Here is a 20,277-nt window from a genome sequence, read left to right as displayed (position 1 = left end):
ATGCATGCAATACAGTGCCTGTGCCAACCATGGACTTGCCATCTGCAGATTTGAGCTTCTGTGGACGGCAAGCCCTGGCTTTTTAAATGGGTACGCACACATGCGGCCACAAAAACAATGGATTTGAATATCTGTATTTTTTGCTATTTGTGGTATGGGGGGGATCTGGAACAGATCCTTGTGGACAGCAAGGGACTACTGTATATGAATGCAGATATTACTATATATGGACAATAGTTTTCAAGCAGCTTGCAGAGCTGAACCTTTAATACTGCTTTCACCCATTATGGCTGATACAATGTTTTCTGAATTTGATGGTTCTCGGAGTGCAGAGAACCTAATTCTCAGAGAACATAACTAATCCAAAGTTGTACATGTAGGGGCTGGGACCCTAGGGCTTTCAATGCTTAGATAGAAAAAGTAATGTGGTAAAATTCCTTTTTCTTACCGGTTTCTCATCTTACCTGGTTTAGTATGGCTGTCTCTTCTTTCATCTTAATTTACCTTCTCCTAAGCCTTTGGGGAATGTGACTCTTGCTACTTAAGCATATGCACTACTATTTTGCCCATGGAATAGTGAAATGTGTCCAAATTCTGTTTAATGTAGGATATGAAGGAAGATTAGAAAACATAATGCTACAGCTTTGCAAACTACTTATTAATAAGAAAGTGAAGCTCTGCATTAATAAATTAAATGTATGTAATTGTTATGCAGCTACAAGCATACCTGCTCTTCTGGATAGGCTTGTGTCAACTAGATTCCTTCTTAGCATTTTATGCAAATGAGCCATTCTGACAGATTATTTCAACACCAGTGGATGTACTGGAACAATTTTCAAAGGTCAACTATGTTACTCTCTTACAGCAGGATGATGTATTTTAAAAATTACCAGATGATGAAATGTGCTCTTAAATGTAAGTTGTCAAGGTTTCAAGACTTCTGCTCTAGAAATAAATAAATAAAGCTAGTGAAATAACCTGATGGAGAAGGAATAAGAAGACAGGTTTGGAGATAAGAAAAAGGGCATTTTTTAAGATAAGCCAAAAGGAGGCTTATCAAGATACAATTGTCTCAAAGAAAAAATTGTCAAGAAGAAAAATGTGAAGAAATGCAGGGGAGACGAGACAGCTTAAGCAAGAGATAAATCCAAGATTGTTGAGATAATTCATTCCTGGTGCTAGTTCTACTGCCTTTGAAAAATTTCCTACATTTTGGAAAACTTCCATTGGTTCAGAATTCAGCAGCCAGACTACTGTTTTATGTTAGATGTTCTGCTCATGATCTCACAATTGTTTCAACAGTCCCTGGGTTGTAAGTTTGCTTCTAGGCCAGTTCAAAGTGCTAGTCTGCATTTACACAGTCAAGGACCAGGATAACCTTTTCATGTTCAGGAATTTCAGCTCCACTCTCAGGGTCTTATTGATGTGTGTTCCAGTTGAGGATAACATACTTGGGAAGAAAAAATAAACTTACAAAGCAAGTTAGTATGTTCTTGTAGCCCCTTTGAGACTCACTGAAAGAAAGAAGTTGCAGAATGAGCTTTCCTAGACTTCAGTCTGCTTCCTCGGAGTAAGATAAACTGCAGCCCTCCAGATGTTTGAACTGCAGCTCCCATAATTTCTCACTATTGACAATGCTGACAAGGACTAATGAGAGTTGTAGTACACTGTGGAAGGCTGCAGTTGCCACCTTGTTAAAGAGCCAAACCATTTCTTTCAAACTGGTTCATTGTTGTTTTTTAAGAATGAAGCTCAGATGGGATGATCCTCCACCCCATCCATTGAAAAGGTACATGAAATTTACAAAAACAAAATCAAAGGACTTGTTTTCTACACAGAAAAATGAGTATCTGTAAGTTAGCCCTGAATGACAGAAGGTCATAGAAGGAGTGGCTGGAAAAGCCACTCTTCCAATTTGGAAAGAGAATACTAATGTGACCTTCTGGTTCTGATTCAGGTTGAGTACTGTGTACTCTTGTCACACATTTGCTGCATGTGGGGTCATCAAGACACAGGCTAACCATAGGATATGTGTGTATGGATTGGCAGCCTTCAAAGGGAATTCAGCATGGGAAGGCACTGGAACAAATGTCAGGAGACAGAGTTCACTGGTGTGATACTGCTTGTCCAGCTCCCAAAAAAATCTTCATTGTGCAATATTTTTTTTTGCGCGGTCACTATCTCACATCATTTTTCAGTACTGCTATGTAGTGGAATCCAGCATTGTGTCAAAACTAGCACGGTGCCCAGTGCTGTCCCATGCTATTGCAATACCTCTAGGAGTGTTTCTATGCAGCTGGTTCAAGACAGTTGCCCTGAGTCCAGGGAGAAGGCAGTGGCCACTTACAGCAGAGCAGGAAGGTGTGGCAGTTTTATCTTGTGTTCATATGTATGTGCCTTCAAGTTTTTTGTTGACTTATGGTGACCCTTTGAATTTATCTTACAGTACATCAAAACTGAAAATGGAATTACATGCCCCAGGGCTCCCGTAACTGCTTAGAGGGTGCAGGACAGGTTGTATGGCACATACAACTCTCTCCTGTAACACATTGCTAGGGTTTACCATCTTGCAATATCTGCTATGTGAGGTAGTTAATTCAGGCCCAAAACAATGCAGAATTAATCCAGTTTGACAGCACTTTAACTGCCCTGGCTGAGTGCTAGGAAATCCTGGGAATTGTAGGCGCATTACAGACACGCCGAAGTGGCGTACTAGCATTAGGAAGGGGCGTATTAGGGTTAGAAAGGGGCGTCACTTCCTGACGCCCCTAACCCTAGTACAGACTGAGTCCATACAAAATGGTGGCGCCCTATGCAGACAGGCAGTGCCATGGGGACGTCACCACCATGCCGCCTCCAAACGGGGCGGCGCGGAAGTGATGTCCTTGCACTGTGCGAGGGCGCCTGGGGCGCTCTTTCGGTGGCCCCAGAAGGTGCTCCATTTCGGAGCTCATTCCACGATTTGTGTCGCTGGCGCAGCCTCTACACAGCTGCGCCAGTGATGCAAATGAGAAAGGGGCAGAGCGGCCCCTTTCTCTGCGTCCCCGCCGCTGTCGGTTGTCCTTGGGGCATGAAGCCCCAAGGACACCCCTTTCCAGGCCACGGGGAAGTGGCCTGGAAAGCAGCGGATTGGGGCCTCAGAGGCTGCCGCTGTGGGAGCTGAGGCCCCGATCTGGTGGGGAAAGGGCCGGATACAGGCTGCCCCAAAAGGGTGGTCTGTAGCGCGCCGTAGTTTATTGTGGTACCAGAGATCTCCGACAGAGAAGGCTAAATGTCTCACAAAACTGCAGTTCTCAGAATTTTCAAGCATTGAGCCAGGATAGTTAAAGCAGTCTCAAACTGGATTATTTCTGCAGTGTGTTTTGGAGCTCAGTCTGCCTTAATTGGCAAGCAGAGTCTGGGGAGCAGCAGTTGTAGCACCTTTATATTAAGATGTCAAATGGAGATGACTTTTCACCAGATCACAGAATGATGTACCTCTTGTGTGATGTTGTAGATATGCCAGAACATTACTGTATTCTTCCATTCCATCAACTGAAATATCTCCACATCCCATTTCTATTATACTATTACAAGTACAGTATACGCTCTGTGTCATTGTCATGCTAGAACAAGCTTCTTTGTGATGGTTCATTTCAGTGTGATAAATGGATTAAAGGATTACTTGAACAATTATCTGCAATATAATGAAATGCTGTGATTGTAATACAACACCCACTGGTCCTCCCACTCCCCCAATTCTGTGTTCAAGGTTAGCATTTTGTCTGACTTTTGCATGCGACATGTGCCATCAAATGTCCTTCACAGAGGTGTTGCAGCAGGTGCTTAAAGCTGAAATCCTGAATACAAATGGCCCTGCATATCCATGTATTTTTTAAATCCAGATTCAAGCATCCAGTTTGAAAATATTTTTAAAATATATAAATTCCAAAAAGCAAACCTTGGTTTTGCAATTTTATATAATGGTTGCCATTTTACTGTGCCATTGTATTTAATGGGACTTGAGTATCCATGGGTTTTGGTATCCAAATGGGGGTCCTGGAACCAAATCTCAGCCAATACCAAGGGCCCAGTGTGTTTTACATTGTAAATAGGTCTCACCCAATACAGTGATATTTACTTGGGAATAGGACTGGGCTACAAGGGTCACCCAAAAGGCTTTATTGGGAAGGAACAAGTTTCATTGTACTTTGTTCAACTGTGCTAACAACTCTGACAATCTCAGGCATAACAGCAGGAGCATGTCATCATGACCTTTCACTGTACTGGGGTGAAGCATTGCTATTACAGTTGACCCTCCACATTTGTGGCTTTGACTTTTGTAGGTTTGAATAATATGTTCTCTCTAGGAATCTCTAGATCCTCCAGTACAACTCTTATGGTCAATGTCTGCCAAACGTCCCACTGGAAGACCTAGAGATTGCTAGAGGAACCAGTCCTCCAGCATGATTCTATGGTCAGCATCTGGCAGATATTGACCATAGAGCTGTGCTGGAGGACCTAGGGATTCCTAGAAGGGTGTGTTTTCCCACATTCACAGGGATCCTGTTTTCCTAGCCCAAGTGAATGTGGAGGGCTCACTGTATATGTCTGCAATCTCTGCTTTAAGACCAATCGTTAGTTCCGACTAGATTAGACCCATTGAACAAATGATACAGTATTTCTATAAATGTGTTGATTTACCAGGTTCCCATCGGTATAATGGGAGCTTGGTAAGTCAACACATTTATATGGCTCTAGTCTAGTTGGAACTACAGCCAGCGTAGCGTAGTGGTTTGAGCATTGGACTATGTCTTTGGAGACTAGTGTTTGCTTCCCAGCTCAGCCATGGAAATCCCATTGAGTGACCTTGGGAGAGTCACACACTCTCAGCCCAAGAAAACCCATGTTCGACTTTAGGGTCACTATAAGTTGGAAACTACTGGAAGGCACACAACAACTAGTTGGAACTAACACCTAGATTTAAGACAGTACCCTAAAAGGCGCCAGATCCTGCCAGCTAAGCAGGGTCAGCCTTAGTTAAATTCTTGGATGGGAGACCATCAACAAATACCAAGTGCTTTAGACTAAATTTCAAGAGGAAGGGCCACCTCCTTGCCTAAGAAAACCCCTGTGACATTCATGGCACTGCATTAAGTCGGCAGCGACTGGTAAACCCTTCTCTAGTTCCCTCAAACGTAACAACTAACACAAAGCAAAGCGCACACTGAGAATGTATAGCCTGAGAATGTATGGACAACAAATTACTTTCCCCTTATAAAAATTAACATCTAATAAAATATCTTCCCAGTGGAGATTTACTGGGACAAGTTTTCCTACCAAATGCTTATATAGCTGTGTTAGTTGGTAGAATCTAATTCTATTACAGATCATTATGCAAAGGGACCCTGTGGCGCCTCTGAGACTCACTGGAAGAAAGACGTCGGCAGCATGAGTCTACAGTTGGTAGACTATGGTGCATCTGAGGAAGTGGACTCAAGCCTAGGGAAGTTCATGCTGCCCACTTCTTTCCTTCAGTGAGTTTGAAAGGCAGCCAAGTCTATAGTTGACAGAGTATAAGGCATCTCAGGAAGTAGGCTTTAGTTTAGGGAAGCCCATGTGCTACAAGAGAAAGAAAGGTGGTTGTGATCACTCCTCCAGCCTGGCCTGGTGGTTTCAGGGTTGGGCTAGGCCTCAGGAGGCCAGGGCTCAAACGCCAGCTTGGCCATGGCAACCCACTGGGTGACACTCTCTCAGCCTCAGGGAAGGCAAAGGCCAAGAAAACCCCGTGAGGGTCACCACAAGTCGGAAAGAACAACATAAAAATGAACAAGGGAAAAACCCAAGCTAGGTTAGGAAGCAGCTGGCACAGTGGCGCTTGCCTCCCTGCCTCTCTCTGAACTGAAGCCCTATTCAGCACTGCAGCCACTCAGGGCCCACGCGGCCTCATCAGGCATTCGCCCTGGACGCCTAACTCTCCCTCTCTGGGGGCCACGCCCTTCGAGTGCGGAAACAGCCTCGCGCCGCGCCCAATGGCGTTGCGCCCATTCGCCTCTGAAAGAAGGGGGCGCGGCTATTCAAATGAACCCGAGCGACTCGGTTGAGGATTGGGCACGTCGAAGCAAACCCCGCCTTACGCTTGACGACGCAATCGCGTTGCGAGGCCCCCTCTCCAGCGCTGTCCGCTCTTCTTCTTTCCCCCCTCCCCCTCCTCCTCTTTTCAACCTTGGTCTTCACCGGCTGCTTCCTTCCCCCTTCCTTCCTTTCTTCCTCCTGAGGCGGCCGCTGCTTCCCCTCCGCCGCCGCCGCCGCCCTAGAGTCCGCTCCAGCCGCTGCTCACCATGACCTTGCTGACTGCCAGCAGTAGGGCGGCCGCGCGCCTCCTGGGTGCCAAGGTGAGGGTTCTCTCGATTTCTAACTCTCTCCCCCCCATTTTCTTACTTGGTCTCGTCCCCTTCTCCCCGGTTCCCCGTCTCCGAGCGGAATGGAACAGGCCGCTCTTAAAGGGGCCGCGCCCATCTCAGGGCCTGCTCTGGGTGGCCTGTGTTTGTCCCTATTGCAGAACCAAAGGGGGCTTCCCTGCGGGCCTGGGTGGGGGTCCCTTTCAGGACCTGGTCCTATACTGGGGAGCCATTGCTGAGCCCTTTGTGCAAAGGGTTTGCAACCTTTGTGTGTGTGTATGAGTGTATATCAGAGTGTGTGTATATATCTGTGTTTGTGTGTGTGTGTATATATATATATATATATGTATAAATATATCAGTGTATATATATATATATATATATATATATATATATATGAGTGTATATATATCAGGGTGTGTGTGTGTGTATATATATATATATATATGTATCTGTTTGTGTGTGTATCAGTGTGTGTATATATATGTATATATATACAGTATATATCTGTGTGTATATATGAGTGTATATCAGAGTGTGTGTGTATATATATATATATCTGTTTGTGTATATATATATATATATATATGTATAAATATATCAGTGTGTGTATATATGAGTATATATATATCAGAGTATGTGTGTGTGTGTGTGTGTATATATATATATATATATATATATCTCACCCAGACTATTGACCAAAATGGCTGAGGCTTCTGGGAGCTGAACTCCAAAATCCCTTAAAGGGCACACAGTTTGGGGACCACTGATACACACACACACATCTCTCTCTCTCTCTCTCTCAGTGGCCCTCAAACTATAAGAGATTTTGGACTTCATTTCCCAGAAGCCTCAGCCAATAAAATGTTGAGGAAGGAGGGGCCCTTGTTAAGAGTTTTTGTTCATTAGTTTCTACTTGGAGGGCAGTGGGACAATTTCCAAAAGAAAATGGGTGGGTGGGAGGGAGGTTGGGCATAGATCAGGCTTCAGAAGGAGGGAAGGCCACTGCCCTCCAAGGGTTTGTACGAGGTCTGCCTTGATCTTGGGGTTTGGCTTCGTGGCAGAGTCCTAGGCCCCGGCAGTGCCAGGCTGGCCCTTTCCTCCTCTTTGCAGGTGACCTCTAAATGGGAAGCAGCTCCAGGAGGAGCAGTTTATATATACAGTAATGTAGCTGCTAGAGACCTAGGTTTGGTATTTAGGGGAAAGGTGCATCCTGGGTATTCTGGTGCCTTTTTTTAGCCTCTGATTGAAGCAGCTAAACACTGCAGTTTATGGTGCTGGAAACAGGAGGTGGGAAAGGACATGGCTGCATCCGCACTGCAAAAATAATCTGATTTGACACCACTCTAATTGCCATGCCTCAATGCTATGGGATTCTGGGAATTGCAGTTTGTTGGGGAAAGGTGCCCCAACAAACTACAATTCCCAGAATCCCATAGCATCAAGCCATGGCAATTAAAGTGGAGTCAAACCCGATTATTTCTGCAGTGCGGATGCAGCCTCTGCCCTGTTTTCTCTCCCCTCCTCCTTACCAGCCCCTCTTCCACATCCTGGTCACTTGAAGGAAAAGTGTGCTTCCTTTATAGGGTGCTTAGAGGGCAGTGGGGTCAGCTGTCAAAGGATGATTTCCAAAGAGGCTTTGGCTCCTTGGCTACTTCCTCTGTAGTTTGGAATATTCCATAACGCCGTCAGTCTTGTGCCTCTTATGTCTTAAAGTTGAAGTGCTCATAAAAGTCACGGTATACAGAAAATCTGTGTAAAGCAATGGCTCTTGACTGGCTCAAGTCCCAGTGTGGTGACACATTGTGGGGCAAAGTAGGCCTCCAGGGATGTTGGAGCATAATCTGACCTGATCGTCGTAAAATGGCTTATTTCTTATCTCTCTCTCTCTCTCTCTCTCTTTCAACTGCAGATTGGCAGTTGTTAAAGTTGTGGAATGTGTGAAAGGCATTTAACCCCGTACTCTGTAGCAGGTGATAATAGCTATGTAAAGTATTTTCTTTAAAATTGAGATTGTCCAGTTTTCATTTTTGTGCTTGTGCTTTATGGACAGCTACCTGTCTGGCTTCTGCAGAAAGTCCAGCAGCCCATTTGCTGTTGTCTTGCTGGAAAATCTGCCCATGACCTCTTCATAGGGCAAATGGCCTCTTGACAATTTTATTCGGACTCCAGACCCATGAAAGTTCCCTAACATATCGATTGCAGATAGCTGCTCCCAAAGCACTTATTTCTAGCTTATTTACTTTTCCCATTTTGGGGACTTTTCTGCTCCTCCGGTTAGAGGAAACCTGCTGTGCTAATTCTGTTTCAGGCAGATAGCACTTGTGTGTTTGGCAAAAGGGTTGAGTGGTGAAGTTAAAACTCAGCTTGTATCTGAAACAAAAGCCAGATGAGCTACACTTGCAGTGACCTAAGTAAGCTGTTCAGGGTTCTGCTTCTAATCCTCTCCTAGCCACCCTCCCCTTTCCTTTTTTTATCACTGCTTTTCTCTTTCTACATTAAATGTTGCTTCTTGATGTGCAGCCTGTTCTTTCCTCTTCCAGAATTAATTGCATTTCTAGTGCTCCTTATTCTATTATTGTTTGGGGTATTTGGAGAATTCACCATTTTCTTTGTTGTTGTTGTTGTGTACCTTCAGATTGACTGGTATTTATGCTAATCCTATCATAGCATTTTCTTGTCAAGGTTTTTCAGAGTTTTTCAGAATTCAGAGTCAAGATTTTTCAGAGGTTGACTTCCTCCAAGGATGAGAGTGTGTCTTGCTCAAGGTTACCAGGTAGCTGAGTGGGAATTCAAACCCTGGTTTCCTAGAGATCTCATCCAGCACTTACAACACTATACCATGATGCTGGGCTTTTTTTCGGGGGCTTGAGAGGAAAATACACCCCCTATTTTACATCAGTAGTACTAGTCTTGCTTTATGTGACATGGATGTCTATACTTAAGAAATGCAGTACACCCACTGTTTTGCTCAAATTCGGAGTGGTTATATGCCATAGGGCATCCTGGGAAATGTCTGTAACATTAATTGTGCAACATGGAGTATTTTCTTTTCCTGTCAAGTGTTTTGTTGTTGTTACAAGCGTTAGCTCTAATTACAAAAACAGGAAGAATTGGCATTAGTTAGACATGCAGGTGGGCAGAAGGATTTATGATGCCTACTCTTCTAGAACATTTGATAGCATTTCTAAGCTACTCCTTGGAATATTCATTCAGTTTGTGAGCTGTATCCACTGATGTCTGCTCAGCAATAGAGTGAATCCCATTAGGGAGGCAGATTTTGTAGCCTTTATACCCCCCCCCCCAACTGCTTCAAGGGATTCCCCAGCCTGACAGAGCAGATGGGATGGGGACCATCAGGGTTTCAGAGAGGAATGGAAAAGCAAATTGCATTGCAGGAGCAAACCTCTGCCCTTGAGGTGTAAGATGTTGCTTAGTGCCCTCTATGTTTCCATGAGTTGTTCTGGCAAGTATGGAAGAGGATTTGTACATAGGACTGACCCTTTGCTTGGTAGGTTTGATTCATGCAGAAGGCTGTAGCCTCTGGGCCTATTCATATAGCCTTTGGGGAAGTGGACATAGGAACATAGGCAGCTCCCTCATGCAGAGCCAGACCTTTGGTCCAACTAGTCCAGTATTATCAACATTGACTATCTGTAGCAGTATAGGGATTCAGACAGGATTCTTTCCATATGTTACTTGGAAGAGGCAGAGGATGGTTTGAGCCTGGGATATTTTTGTATTCAAAGCCAATCTCTATCACTGAGGAATACCCCCTCTATACACGCTATAGTGGGTTTGGGTTGTGATGGTCATATCAGCTATTTGACTTCATTCTCCTAATCCATTTTGTTTTCTCTTCTCCAAACCACATTTTCCCTTTCCTTGTTCTTTTTCTCTTTTTTCTGGTTTGAATAACAGCTAGCAGCAGGATTGCCTCTTAGTTCTCCATTTCCCACTCCCTGTCATAGCCACGCAAGCATTGGTTCCTGGCAGGATCGAGAGCAGCCAGCCCTCCATTTTCTGTTCTTGTACTGATTAACTTTATCCTTTACACAATTAAGATAAACCTTGAGCATGTTAATTCAAAGGAAGGCATTAATTTAGTGTCCAGCTAGAGTATTGTGTGCTTATCATTCATCCTAATAACATGCAGTTTCTATCTTCAAAATGGTGTGTGGTTTTTAAAGATTCTGTCTGGTGTTAAGAGATGTCTTTCATCTGGCCATTGACTGAAATAAAGCTTCATTCATTCAGTTCATGGAGGCAGGTGAGGCAGCCTGGGGAAATGTGAGCTTCCTGCTGTGTTCCCATTTTCACAAAGATCTAATCATGTCTTGCAACCCATGGATCAGCAGTGAAGATGGCAGGACCTGTCTCCTTACCAGTCTTTTGGGTTACAGGTGAAGTAAGCAAAGCCAATAATAAGTGGTGTGTAAGCTTCTGTTCCCTGAAGCAATAATGGGGAGGAGGTAAGTTCTTGTTTACCTAGGGTTTACCTGAGATCATCTTTCTGATCTTGTGATCCTAGCCTCTGCTGAAAAGGGTGTGGGAGAGTGTACGTACTGGACTAACATCTACAACTAAGTGTGCATCTTGTGCAATTGGATACATATATGATTCAGAGACCCACCCAGTCTCAATCAGTATCTCACAGGTGTGCACCCACCATTTGCAGTGAGATATTGTGCTGGTTGAAATTGCAGCTCTGCAATAGTGCCTCTCTGAAACATTTTGCCAAATATTCTGCTTAGCTACATTAACACTTTAGTCCTTCACGGCTCTTCTCTTTACTCAGAATATGAAAATACGAAGAGATGGTGAGTTAATAATGTTGGTTTAGAACTCTAGCCAATAACACATAAATTTATTATGCCTCAGCCATAGTCATTTTTTGAGGGTTGCTTAGCATCTAGAGTCAGCATTTAGAAGAGGAAATTGGTTTGGAGTTGGACAAGTAGGTTTGTGAGCACAGCATGCACTATAATCTTATAGTGATATTTCCAGCTGTTTGGCTCTCTATGGTTCAACATAAAACAGATGATATATTTATTCTAAACTCAACACATGGTGGCATATGTGACCTTATTTTGGAGACCAAGGGTATGCCTGCTCTGGGCCTAATAAAGGACTTTGGGATTTTTAAATCATTGTTTTTTCAAATGGAGGAAACTGCACTGTAGCTCAGACTAACAAAACTCTGATTTCCAGAGCCTTCCTTCCTTCTTTATTTATTTATTAGACATCTTTAGTTTTATGAGCTGCTTTATGTGTCCACAGTGGAAAAATGGAGTAAAAATAATAAGCCCTAAGTATATAAAACCATACCATTGTATTTAAAAGTGTCTATTTCAGAAGTGTAAACAGGAAAGGCACCTGCATACTGTATTATGTTTAATCTCATAGAATACCTTTGTGGCTGAATAAAGATGCTGACAATAGTAGGAGATCATGTCCTTGTTTAAATTCAAGGGTTCGGCAAATGATGTTGGGCTGCAAGTCCCGTCATTCCAACTCAGTGCAGCCAGTGGTGAGGCGTGATGGATGTAATATTCCAGTAACCTCAGGAGAGCCACAAGTTGTTTACCCCATTGCAGTTAGCTGAGTGACTGAGGAAGTGTTTAAAACTACTATAGCAACAAGCTGTCTTATACCAACTTAGGGCCCAAACAGACAGGCCAAAATAAAACTGCTTTGGGTCACTTTGGAGGTATGCTGTTTAAATGACACATGCATCTTATGAGGCTTGAAGCTGTGCCAAAGCTACACTCCAGCGTGGCTTTGGCACAGCTTCCGGCATCTTAGGATGCATGCATCATTTAAACAGCATGCTTCCAAAGTGACCCGAAGCAGCTTTATTTTGGCCTGTCTGTTCGGGTCCTTAGAGACAAAGCTGTGTTAGTCTAGAATATCAGCATGGAAAGGGATCTTGTAGCACCTTTGAGACTAACTGTGTGAAAGAAGTTGTTGCTTAAGCTTTCATTTGCATACTGTTATACCAATACAGACTATCTAAGTTGGTGTCAAAGATTCTATTAGACATTGGCAGAGCATGAAGCTCCAACAGCATTCTTATACTAATGGTAAGAACTTTTCAGCAGTGGTACAAGACTCCTTCTTTGGGAGTCTTTAAATACGAGCTGGATGGATATACAATGAGTTATCGCAGCCGTGTTGTGTTGACTTCAAGCAAGTTAAGGTTTGTAAAACACGAATGGTTTTGATTTTGTGGGCCTGTTCCCACGGATGGACAGTTGTCACATGTCACAGCGCCATCTCACAACTTCTGTTCTGATAGAGTCTGATTTCCTCTTGGTTCAAGCTAGTTTGTAATCTGGATCTGCAGAAATCTTCAGTTAGTGAGGTGCAGTCTTTCTGCTGTAGCCATAAACACTGAAGACACATTAGGATGAGAACAGTCATGGCAGAGGTAGTGGAACTTTGTTTGATTTGGCATCCTTTAAATGAAAAGCATTTCCAAGTTAACACTTCAGGGCAAGTGCTGCATAGAGAGAACTGTGCATAGCTGAAATTCCAAGGTCACATCTGACTCATGGAGGTTTCTCCCATGATGAGTTAACAGTCTTGTTGAATTGTGTCTAATAAGGTGGCCAACAGTTGGGTTGCGTCATCTGGATGCTGATAACAAGGTTGAAATGACATGGAGGTGTTTGACTGGCCTTGCCACCTTAATTGCACTTACTGTTGACTGAGCGGATGCATATGGTGCTAAACATCAAGGTCTGCACAAAAGTAGGTGACATCAAGAGCAGAATTGGGATCACAACAAGCTCCACATGCTGTTGGACTACAACTCTTCATCACTAGTTATGCTGGCTAGGACTGCTGGGATATGCAGTCCAACCACACCTGGAGGGCCACATGATTTCCCCTCTTCATTGAGACCTTTTCCAAATAACCTGAGGCATACAAGGAAGCAAAATGAGTCCAGGGGTTTGGCTGGTCTTGATGTGTTTGAGAAGAAGGTAATCAAAAGGTTGGATTGCAGAGGTTAGATGCAGCACACTCTGGGTCATAGGCTGTCTTGTAGCTTAAACAGATTTGTGTTGGAATCTCTTAAGTGGATTTGACTCCTGCTGGCAGATAATACAGAAAGGCAGCATTATTTTATTTATACTGTTATCCTGCCTTTTCTCTAAAGAGCTTATTACCTGCATACCAAAGGTGTACCTGTAGAGCACCTTCCATTATAACACTGAGAAAATAGAACTCCTGGTGAGCCTTCTGTCTTATTCGAAGCCTTCTCTATTGAGCTTAAGAAAGTTGCCTTTTCTTGGACTAAAATTTCCTGAATCCTCTGGTCAGGATGGGGATGGGTGGGTTTAGCATTTTTCTTTTCTAGGTCTTGATGATTCCGACCTCCATTTCCTTATGTTTAATTTGAAAGATGGAAGTTTTCCCCTAAGACTAACTGCAATACCATTGCAAGAGGGGATTTTAATTGAGATTATGCATAACAGGATTGAAACCTTTACTCTTGTGCATTGCAATCCTCATGAAAATGTGGGGCTTCCTGGGGAGAAAATGTCACAAAAGCTGCTTGCCCAGCCTTATATTTAGTATAAGATGTAGTTTGACCCTGATTTTGTGCTCTTAAAGGGGTGTACTAGGAGGCAGTTGTCAGTAGAAAACTTACCAAGGCCTGAGTGCCCTCTCCCTAGCTGAAAGATAAACTCACTGTAACCCAGACACTCCACATGCCTCAAATGACCTGTTCAGCTTAACATCTTGTATTCCTTCAAACATAGAAGGAAACATGGAACGTAGCTTGTATTCACATAGAGTTTGCTCTCTTCTGCTATATCCTCCAGCACATTTTTATCAGATCTTTTCAAAATCCCAGGAATTATAATTACTGCTTTATATAAAAGGGTCTGCCATATCTGAAGTGTCAGATGGGCAGATCTCAACCATGACTTTGCCGAGCGCTCTCAAAATTAGAGCAAGGAGTGATTCCACAGCACTTGCAAAAAAGGCAGTGTTGGTTTTATTTTGTTTTTATTTATTTAATTTGTTGGCCACCTTTCTCTTACAGCGGGACCCATGGCAGCTTCCAAAGAAAGTCACTTAAAAACATTAACAATAAAAATTTAAAACCCACACATTAAGCAGTTTAAAACCATTTTAAAACATAGAATTTTTTTTAAAAAATAAAATACACACCCCAGTCAGCACCTCTCCTGCTTATCCATTAAAAGCCCGCTTAAATAAAAAGGTCTTTGCCTGCTGCTAAAAGGAAAGCAAGGAGGGGCCAGCCTAGTCTCCCGTGGAAGGGGGTTCCAGAGGGTGGGAGCAAACACTGAGAAGGCTCTCTCTCGTCTCCTGACCAAGTGCGTCTGTGAGGGTGGCAGACAAAGAGAAAGCCTTTACCTGTAGGTCTTAGAGTTCTGTCAGGTTCATATGGGGAGATTCTGTCTTTCAGATAGTCTGGATCTAAGCCGTATAAGGCTTTATAGGTCATGACCAGCACTCTGAATTGTGCCTGGAAATGAACAGGTAGCCAGTGATGCTGTTTTAACAAGGGAGTTATATGTTCCCTATAACTGGCCCCAGTCAGCATTCTGTACCCACTGAAGTTTCCAAGCAGTTTCCAAAGGGAGCTCTATGTAGAGTTTGTTGCAGTACTTTTATTTGCTTCAGGGGCAGAGCTTGCATCTTTCCAATTTTTAAAGTACTGTGGCAAGTTGACATACTTTATAAAAATAAGAATAGTTCCTTTTTTCACAAAAAAATTGAAATCTTGATTGAAGTTTGTTCTTCAGTTTTTCACAGCAAAAAATATAGTATGCCTTTGTCTAAAAAATTATTCAGGATTACCATGGATGTATTTGCCTCCTCTGGAGTCTATGATGGCTGTTTGGTTTTAATTCTGTCTTCATAAGACAAAAGAGGAACACATACAGTATTACAGTCGGCCCTTGTTATACACAGATTTTTTTATACACAGATTCAAGCAAACATGGTTTGAAAATGTTCAAAAAAGTATAAATTTCAAATATCAAACCTTGATTTTCTGTTTTTTTTAATAAGGGACACCGTTTTGCTATGTTGAATGGGACTTGAGCATACACAGATTTTGTTATACACGGGGGATCTTGGAACAAAACCCCAGCGTGTAACAAGGGTCCACTGTATATTGTTTTTGCCCTTACAGATTTGAGTTGAAATGGAGGCTCTGTTAGTAAACTCTTCCTTCTGAATTAGTAGTCATTATGCTTTTTAATCTCGAAATATTTTAAATTAACATTGTATGTCATCCTGAGATCCTGTTATAAAGGGCAGGATGGAAGTGTTGGGGGGGATTAATAGTGACTTAATTTTCCATAGCAGTAGTTGTTTGCCTTGGGCAATAAAAAAGAAGGGGGTCCCTAGAAAACCCAGGCACTTCCAAGATAGCGTAGTATAAATGCTCAGGCTTCTCCCAATACTTCCAATAGCCTTCAGAATCAATAGCTGCTACAGACAAGTGGTGGCTTCAGGAGGTTGGTACACAGGTATAACAGCATGATAAGGAAACCTTTAGGACTACAGTTCCCAGAACCCCCCATTTAGTATGGCCATCATTGTGCTTCTGTGTGAACTAGCACATTGTGGGAGATAACCTTAATAGAATGTTCCATGCCCTGTCTTTTAAGTATCATTGTACAGTATTACAGTTGGTCTTCTGTATCCACGGATTCTGCATCCACCCTTGATTTTGAGATTTTATAATAGGCACACCATTTAACTGCTACATTGTATATAATGGTACTTGAGCTCCATGGATTTTGTCATCCACGCAGGGTGGCATTGTGGGACTACTACTAACAATAATAAAATATTTATTTGTATCCCGGCTCTCCCTTTTGGGGATTGAGGCGGGTAACAGCAAGAATTAAAACAAATACAGAAAATGATGTCAAAAACAATCCCTCAACCCCCCCCACCCCTTCAACCCACCCTCCCTTCAATACAAAATTAAGCAATAAAATCCATATAACTACAGAACAATTAAAAACAGTTTAACAATAGTGGCAATACCTAGGAGGCCAGATCAAATGGGCAATTAATTCTGTTCTGGGCAGAAGGCCCGCTGGAAGATTATCGTTTTTATAACCTTTTTAAAAGCATCAGGGGATGTGATCTGGCGAGTCTCCTCCGACAGGTCATTCCAAATTTTTGGAGTGGCAACTGAGAAGGTCCTCTGGGAAGTCACAACCAGTCTAGTTTTTTTTTACTTTAGTAAGTTCTTCCCAGAGGACCTGAGTGTGCAGGAAGGATTATATGGGAGGAGATGTTCCTTCAAGTAAGAAATCTGGTCAAACCTAGATTTTCCTGCGACCAATCTGGCTGCCATGATTTACACCAGTTGAAGCTTCCGAACACGGCACAAGGGTTGCCCCATGTAGAGCGCATTGCAGAAATCAAGACAAGAGGTTATCAGCGCATGTACAATCATTTCTAGGTCCCGCGGCTCCAGGTAGGGTTGTAGCTCGCGTATCAGCTGAAGCTGATAACAGGCACTCCTGGCTGTCACATCAATCTGAGGTGACAGTTGAAGTGATGAGTCCAGGAGCACCCCAAAGCTGCGAACACAGTCCTTTAGGGGAAGTGTGACCTTATCCAGGACTGGTGAAATTATCTCCGTACCCGGGTTGGGGCTACCTATCAAGAGTACCTCTGTTTTGTTTGGATTCAGGTTAAGTCTGTCTTCCCTCATCCAATCCATTACAGACCACAGGTAGTCATTCAGAGGGGAGATGCCCTCCTTGGTCACTGAAACAGTCCGAGACATAGAGAAGTAGATTTGGGTGCCATCAGCGTACAGATAACACCCCACCCCATGTCTCCAGATGATCTCACCCAGTGGCTTCATGTAAATGTTAAACAGCATGAGGGACAGGATGGCTCCCTGAGGGATGCCAGATGTCAGCTCTCTTTTAGAAGAGCAGCTGGTCCCCCAACATCACTATCAGGGATCTCCTGAGAGGTAGAAACTGAGCCACTGCAAGCAGAGCCTCCAAATTCCCCACTCTTTCAAGCGTTCCAGAATGATACCCTGGTCTTGTATCAAAAGCTGCTGAGAGGTCCAAGAGCACCAACAGGGTGCACTTCCCCTGTTGATGCCCAGAGCAGGACGTAGCCAGGATTTTAGAAGGGGGGGGGCTAAGTGCCACCATTATAATGGGGCTTGGGTGCAGCGGTGCAGCAGCACACACCATTCATTTTTCTAATGGAAGGGGTGGTCCAGACCCCAAGATCCCCCCCCCGGCTACGTCCCTGCCCAGACAGAGATCATCGACCAAGGCAACCAGAGCAGTCTCCACACTTTTTCCATTCAGCCCTTGTTTCTAGCAATGAGATATTCTAGAAGTATCTTAAAAGCTTAGTGAAGGTTGAGGTTCTTGTTTTTATTAGAAGTGCCAAGTGTGAAGTGCAAAACACAATCAGTTAATTGTATGAGCCCTGAAGCCAGGTCTGCTAGCTAAAACATGTCACTGTATGTTGTTACATGCATGCATACATCTACCTACTCCTTTATAGATGTAATGCTGAATTTTTTTCTACTCTCATTGTAGAAAATCCTTAAAGTAAATACAGCTGGAAGCTATTTCCTGTCCTAGAAACATCTTCAGTATTTATCCACATGGCTGGTTCCCAAGAATCTTCCCTCTGCTGTCTTGTTCTTGATTTTTTTCTGCAATTGGATTTAGGCTAGAGTCTCCTTTCTGCCTTCTCTTTTAAACTTCAATCTATTGCTTCTGTTTATTATACTTCAGTTTTACAAGTCCAGTTCATATCAGCTTCATAGGAATTGGAAAAAAAGAGAAAGTGAGCTAATGAACAAGAGGTGGAGAAGACACTCACTTTGGGGTGGGAAGGTTGGAGAAAATACTAAATTACTCTCTTTCAAAAATTTCCAGATGGCAACTGTTAGTGCCTCATTAATATAATTAGTTTGCACAGAGGCTTTCTTATGCTGCACCAAAATTAATCTCAGGCCAAAGATTGCAGCACTTCAAAGGAAACTGAAGCCACCAGAGTAGAAGAGAAGGAGGAATAGCAAAGAGAGGTCATAATGCAGTTGAGAAGATGTTTTGTGGTAAAAACAGGCCCTCTCTATAATTGTTGTCTCACAGTGTACATTGTCTTCTGCTGTTCTGTTACTGGAGTTGACTATGCGTTCTTGTCTGGCTTCCAATTGCTGGCATGGGCTCCTCATTATATTGTCTAGTTGTCGTAAGCCTCTGAAATCAAATTGTGCTGTTTCCTCTGTTCCTGTCCCTCTTCAAAAGTGTAAAATGCTTGCCATGGATTTATGAGTTCTCTAGAAATTGAGTGCTTGCTAGGTTTCCAGTTGCACTTTCACTAGATTTTTTTATTTAACCAGGCAGTACCTAGTGTTCATGTGTGCTAGGGAACTGGAATGGAGAATCATTTTTTAGGACTTTTCATCTTAAACAAAACAGTATTTAGCCAAGGATCTCTACATGTGCAGAGGTCTGATTTCCAACACACATTGTAGCTCTTGGTCCATATTAGTCTTGGGGTAGTCAGATGAGAAATCACAGGCTTCCTGACCCACTGAAAACACCATCAGAATAATACCATGTTTGTAAAGGTAAATTTGTACAAGTGCTGTGTTTCAAATGAATGTTATTTTGAATTGGAAACCGGACAGTTCGGTCATTGAAAAATTAACGTGGCTTGTGATTAGCTTTGACTTGGTGTGCATGATTCCCAATAAAAGTATATTAGTTGACCTAAAAAAAGGATGGGCAACTTTTGAAGATGGGGGGGGGGGGGTCATGTGATCCCCTGACCTTAGGGTAGGTTACAGGTACTTCTAAAATTGCATACTCCTTGTACATCTTTTGTTGAAGTATTCATACTCTAGGGGCTATAAATGTGCTAGTAAAAATGCATGTGGTCCAAGATCATTTTTTCCAAAATAATAAAAAACTTATCTCACTCTCATTCTCACTTCAGAGTGGCGTATATGATAAAATGTTGTTTCATTAAGACCTCATTTAAATGAAAAAATGTGCTTTAAAATTAAATGCTGCTTTTCTCACCTCTGTACTGTCAAATTTTGGTGCCTGGAGAGACTTGTGGGGTCAGATGTTGGCCAGATTTTACCAATTCTTCACTTAAAAGTAACATTTAATGATCAGGCCCCAGCAGCTCTTACTTGCAGACTAGTTGCCTATACCAACAAATATTAAACATAAAACAAAACAAAAAACATTTTGTCAAAAAAGCAGCTCCTTTTTGATAATCTGGGAGAGACTGTTATGTGCCACAAATTACAGCTATTTCAATATCTGGCAATACCCTTTGTCAAAAATATTCCTCATTGGGTTTAGACTTGTACAGATATCTCTTATGATCACCACACATTGGCATAATTGATTTAATTTTTGTAAAATCTATAACTGCATGCCTGCTAGGCCAAGAATACCAAGAAAACTGCAAGCATCATCCTGGCAGAGTTCAATTAATGTAGATCGTGTTGCTCTTTTTAAATACAAATTAAAATGAGCAACGAAATCTACAGCAATTGAACTCTCTGCCAGGATTATGCTTGCATGTTTGAATAGGTTTATGAGCAGTGTTCTTGGTTTGTCAGGAAGGCACTGAGTTCCACAGGGTTGTAATACCCACAAAGCATGTTTTGCCCTGAGCTTTACAAAGAAGAATGGTGATTTCATTAAATTAAGCACTGGTTCAGCTCTGTATAAACAGCAGGGCATCTACAGGTTGCTAAGTTTGCTTTGCTAGCCCACCTCCTTCCACATCTGTGTTCACCACATGTGTAGCAATTTCGTACTTGTCCTGGGCATGCAGATTAGTGGCAATTTACAAGACGCCTCTAATTCAGTTCCTTAAAGGGGGA

General features: G+C 42.8%; 1 protein-coding gene across 1 annotated transcript in view; it reads left to right on the top strand.

Annotated features, from left to right (window-relative positions):
- Positions 1-6,175: 6,175 nt before the first annotated feature.
- Positions 6,176-20,277, top strand: part of CS (citrate synthase) — a 47,704-nt gene continuing 33,602 nt past the window's right edge. Inside the window, exon 1 of the mRNA XM_042451712.1 lies at positions 6,176-6,374. Within this exon, the coding sequence (XP_042307646.1) occupies positions 6,321-6,374 (54 nt within the window). The 5' untranslated portion in view covers positions 6,176-6,320. The remainder of the gene's footprint in view (positions 6,375-20,277) is intronic.

The sequence above is a fragment of the Sceloporus undulatus genome, chromosome 2 (genome assembly GCF_019175285.1).
Source record: "Sceloporus undulatus isolate JIND9_A2432 ecotype Alabama chromosome 2, SceUnd_v1.1, whole genome shotgun sequence".
In the NCBI taxonomy this organism is placed as follows: Eukaryota; Metazoa; Chordata; class Lepidosauria; order Squamata; family Phrynosomatidae; genus Sceloporus; species Sceloporus undulatus.
Note: the sequence above shows the minus strand (reverse complement) of the source record. Positions and strands in the feature narration are given on the sequence as shown.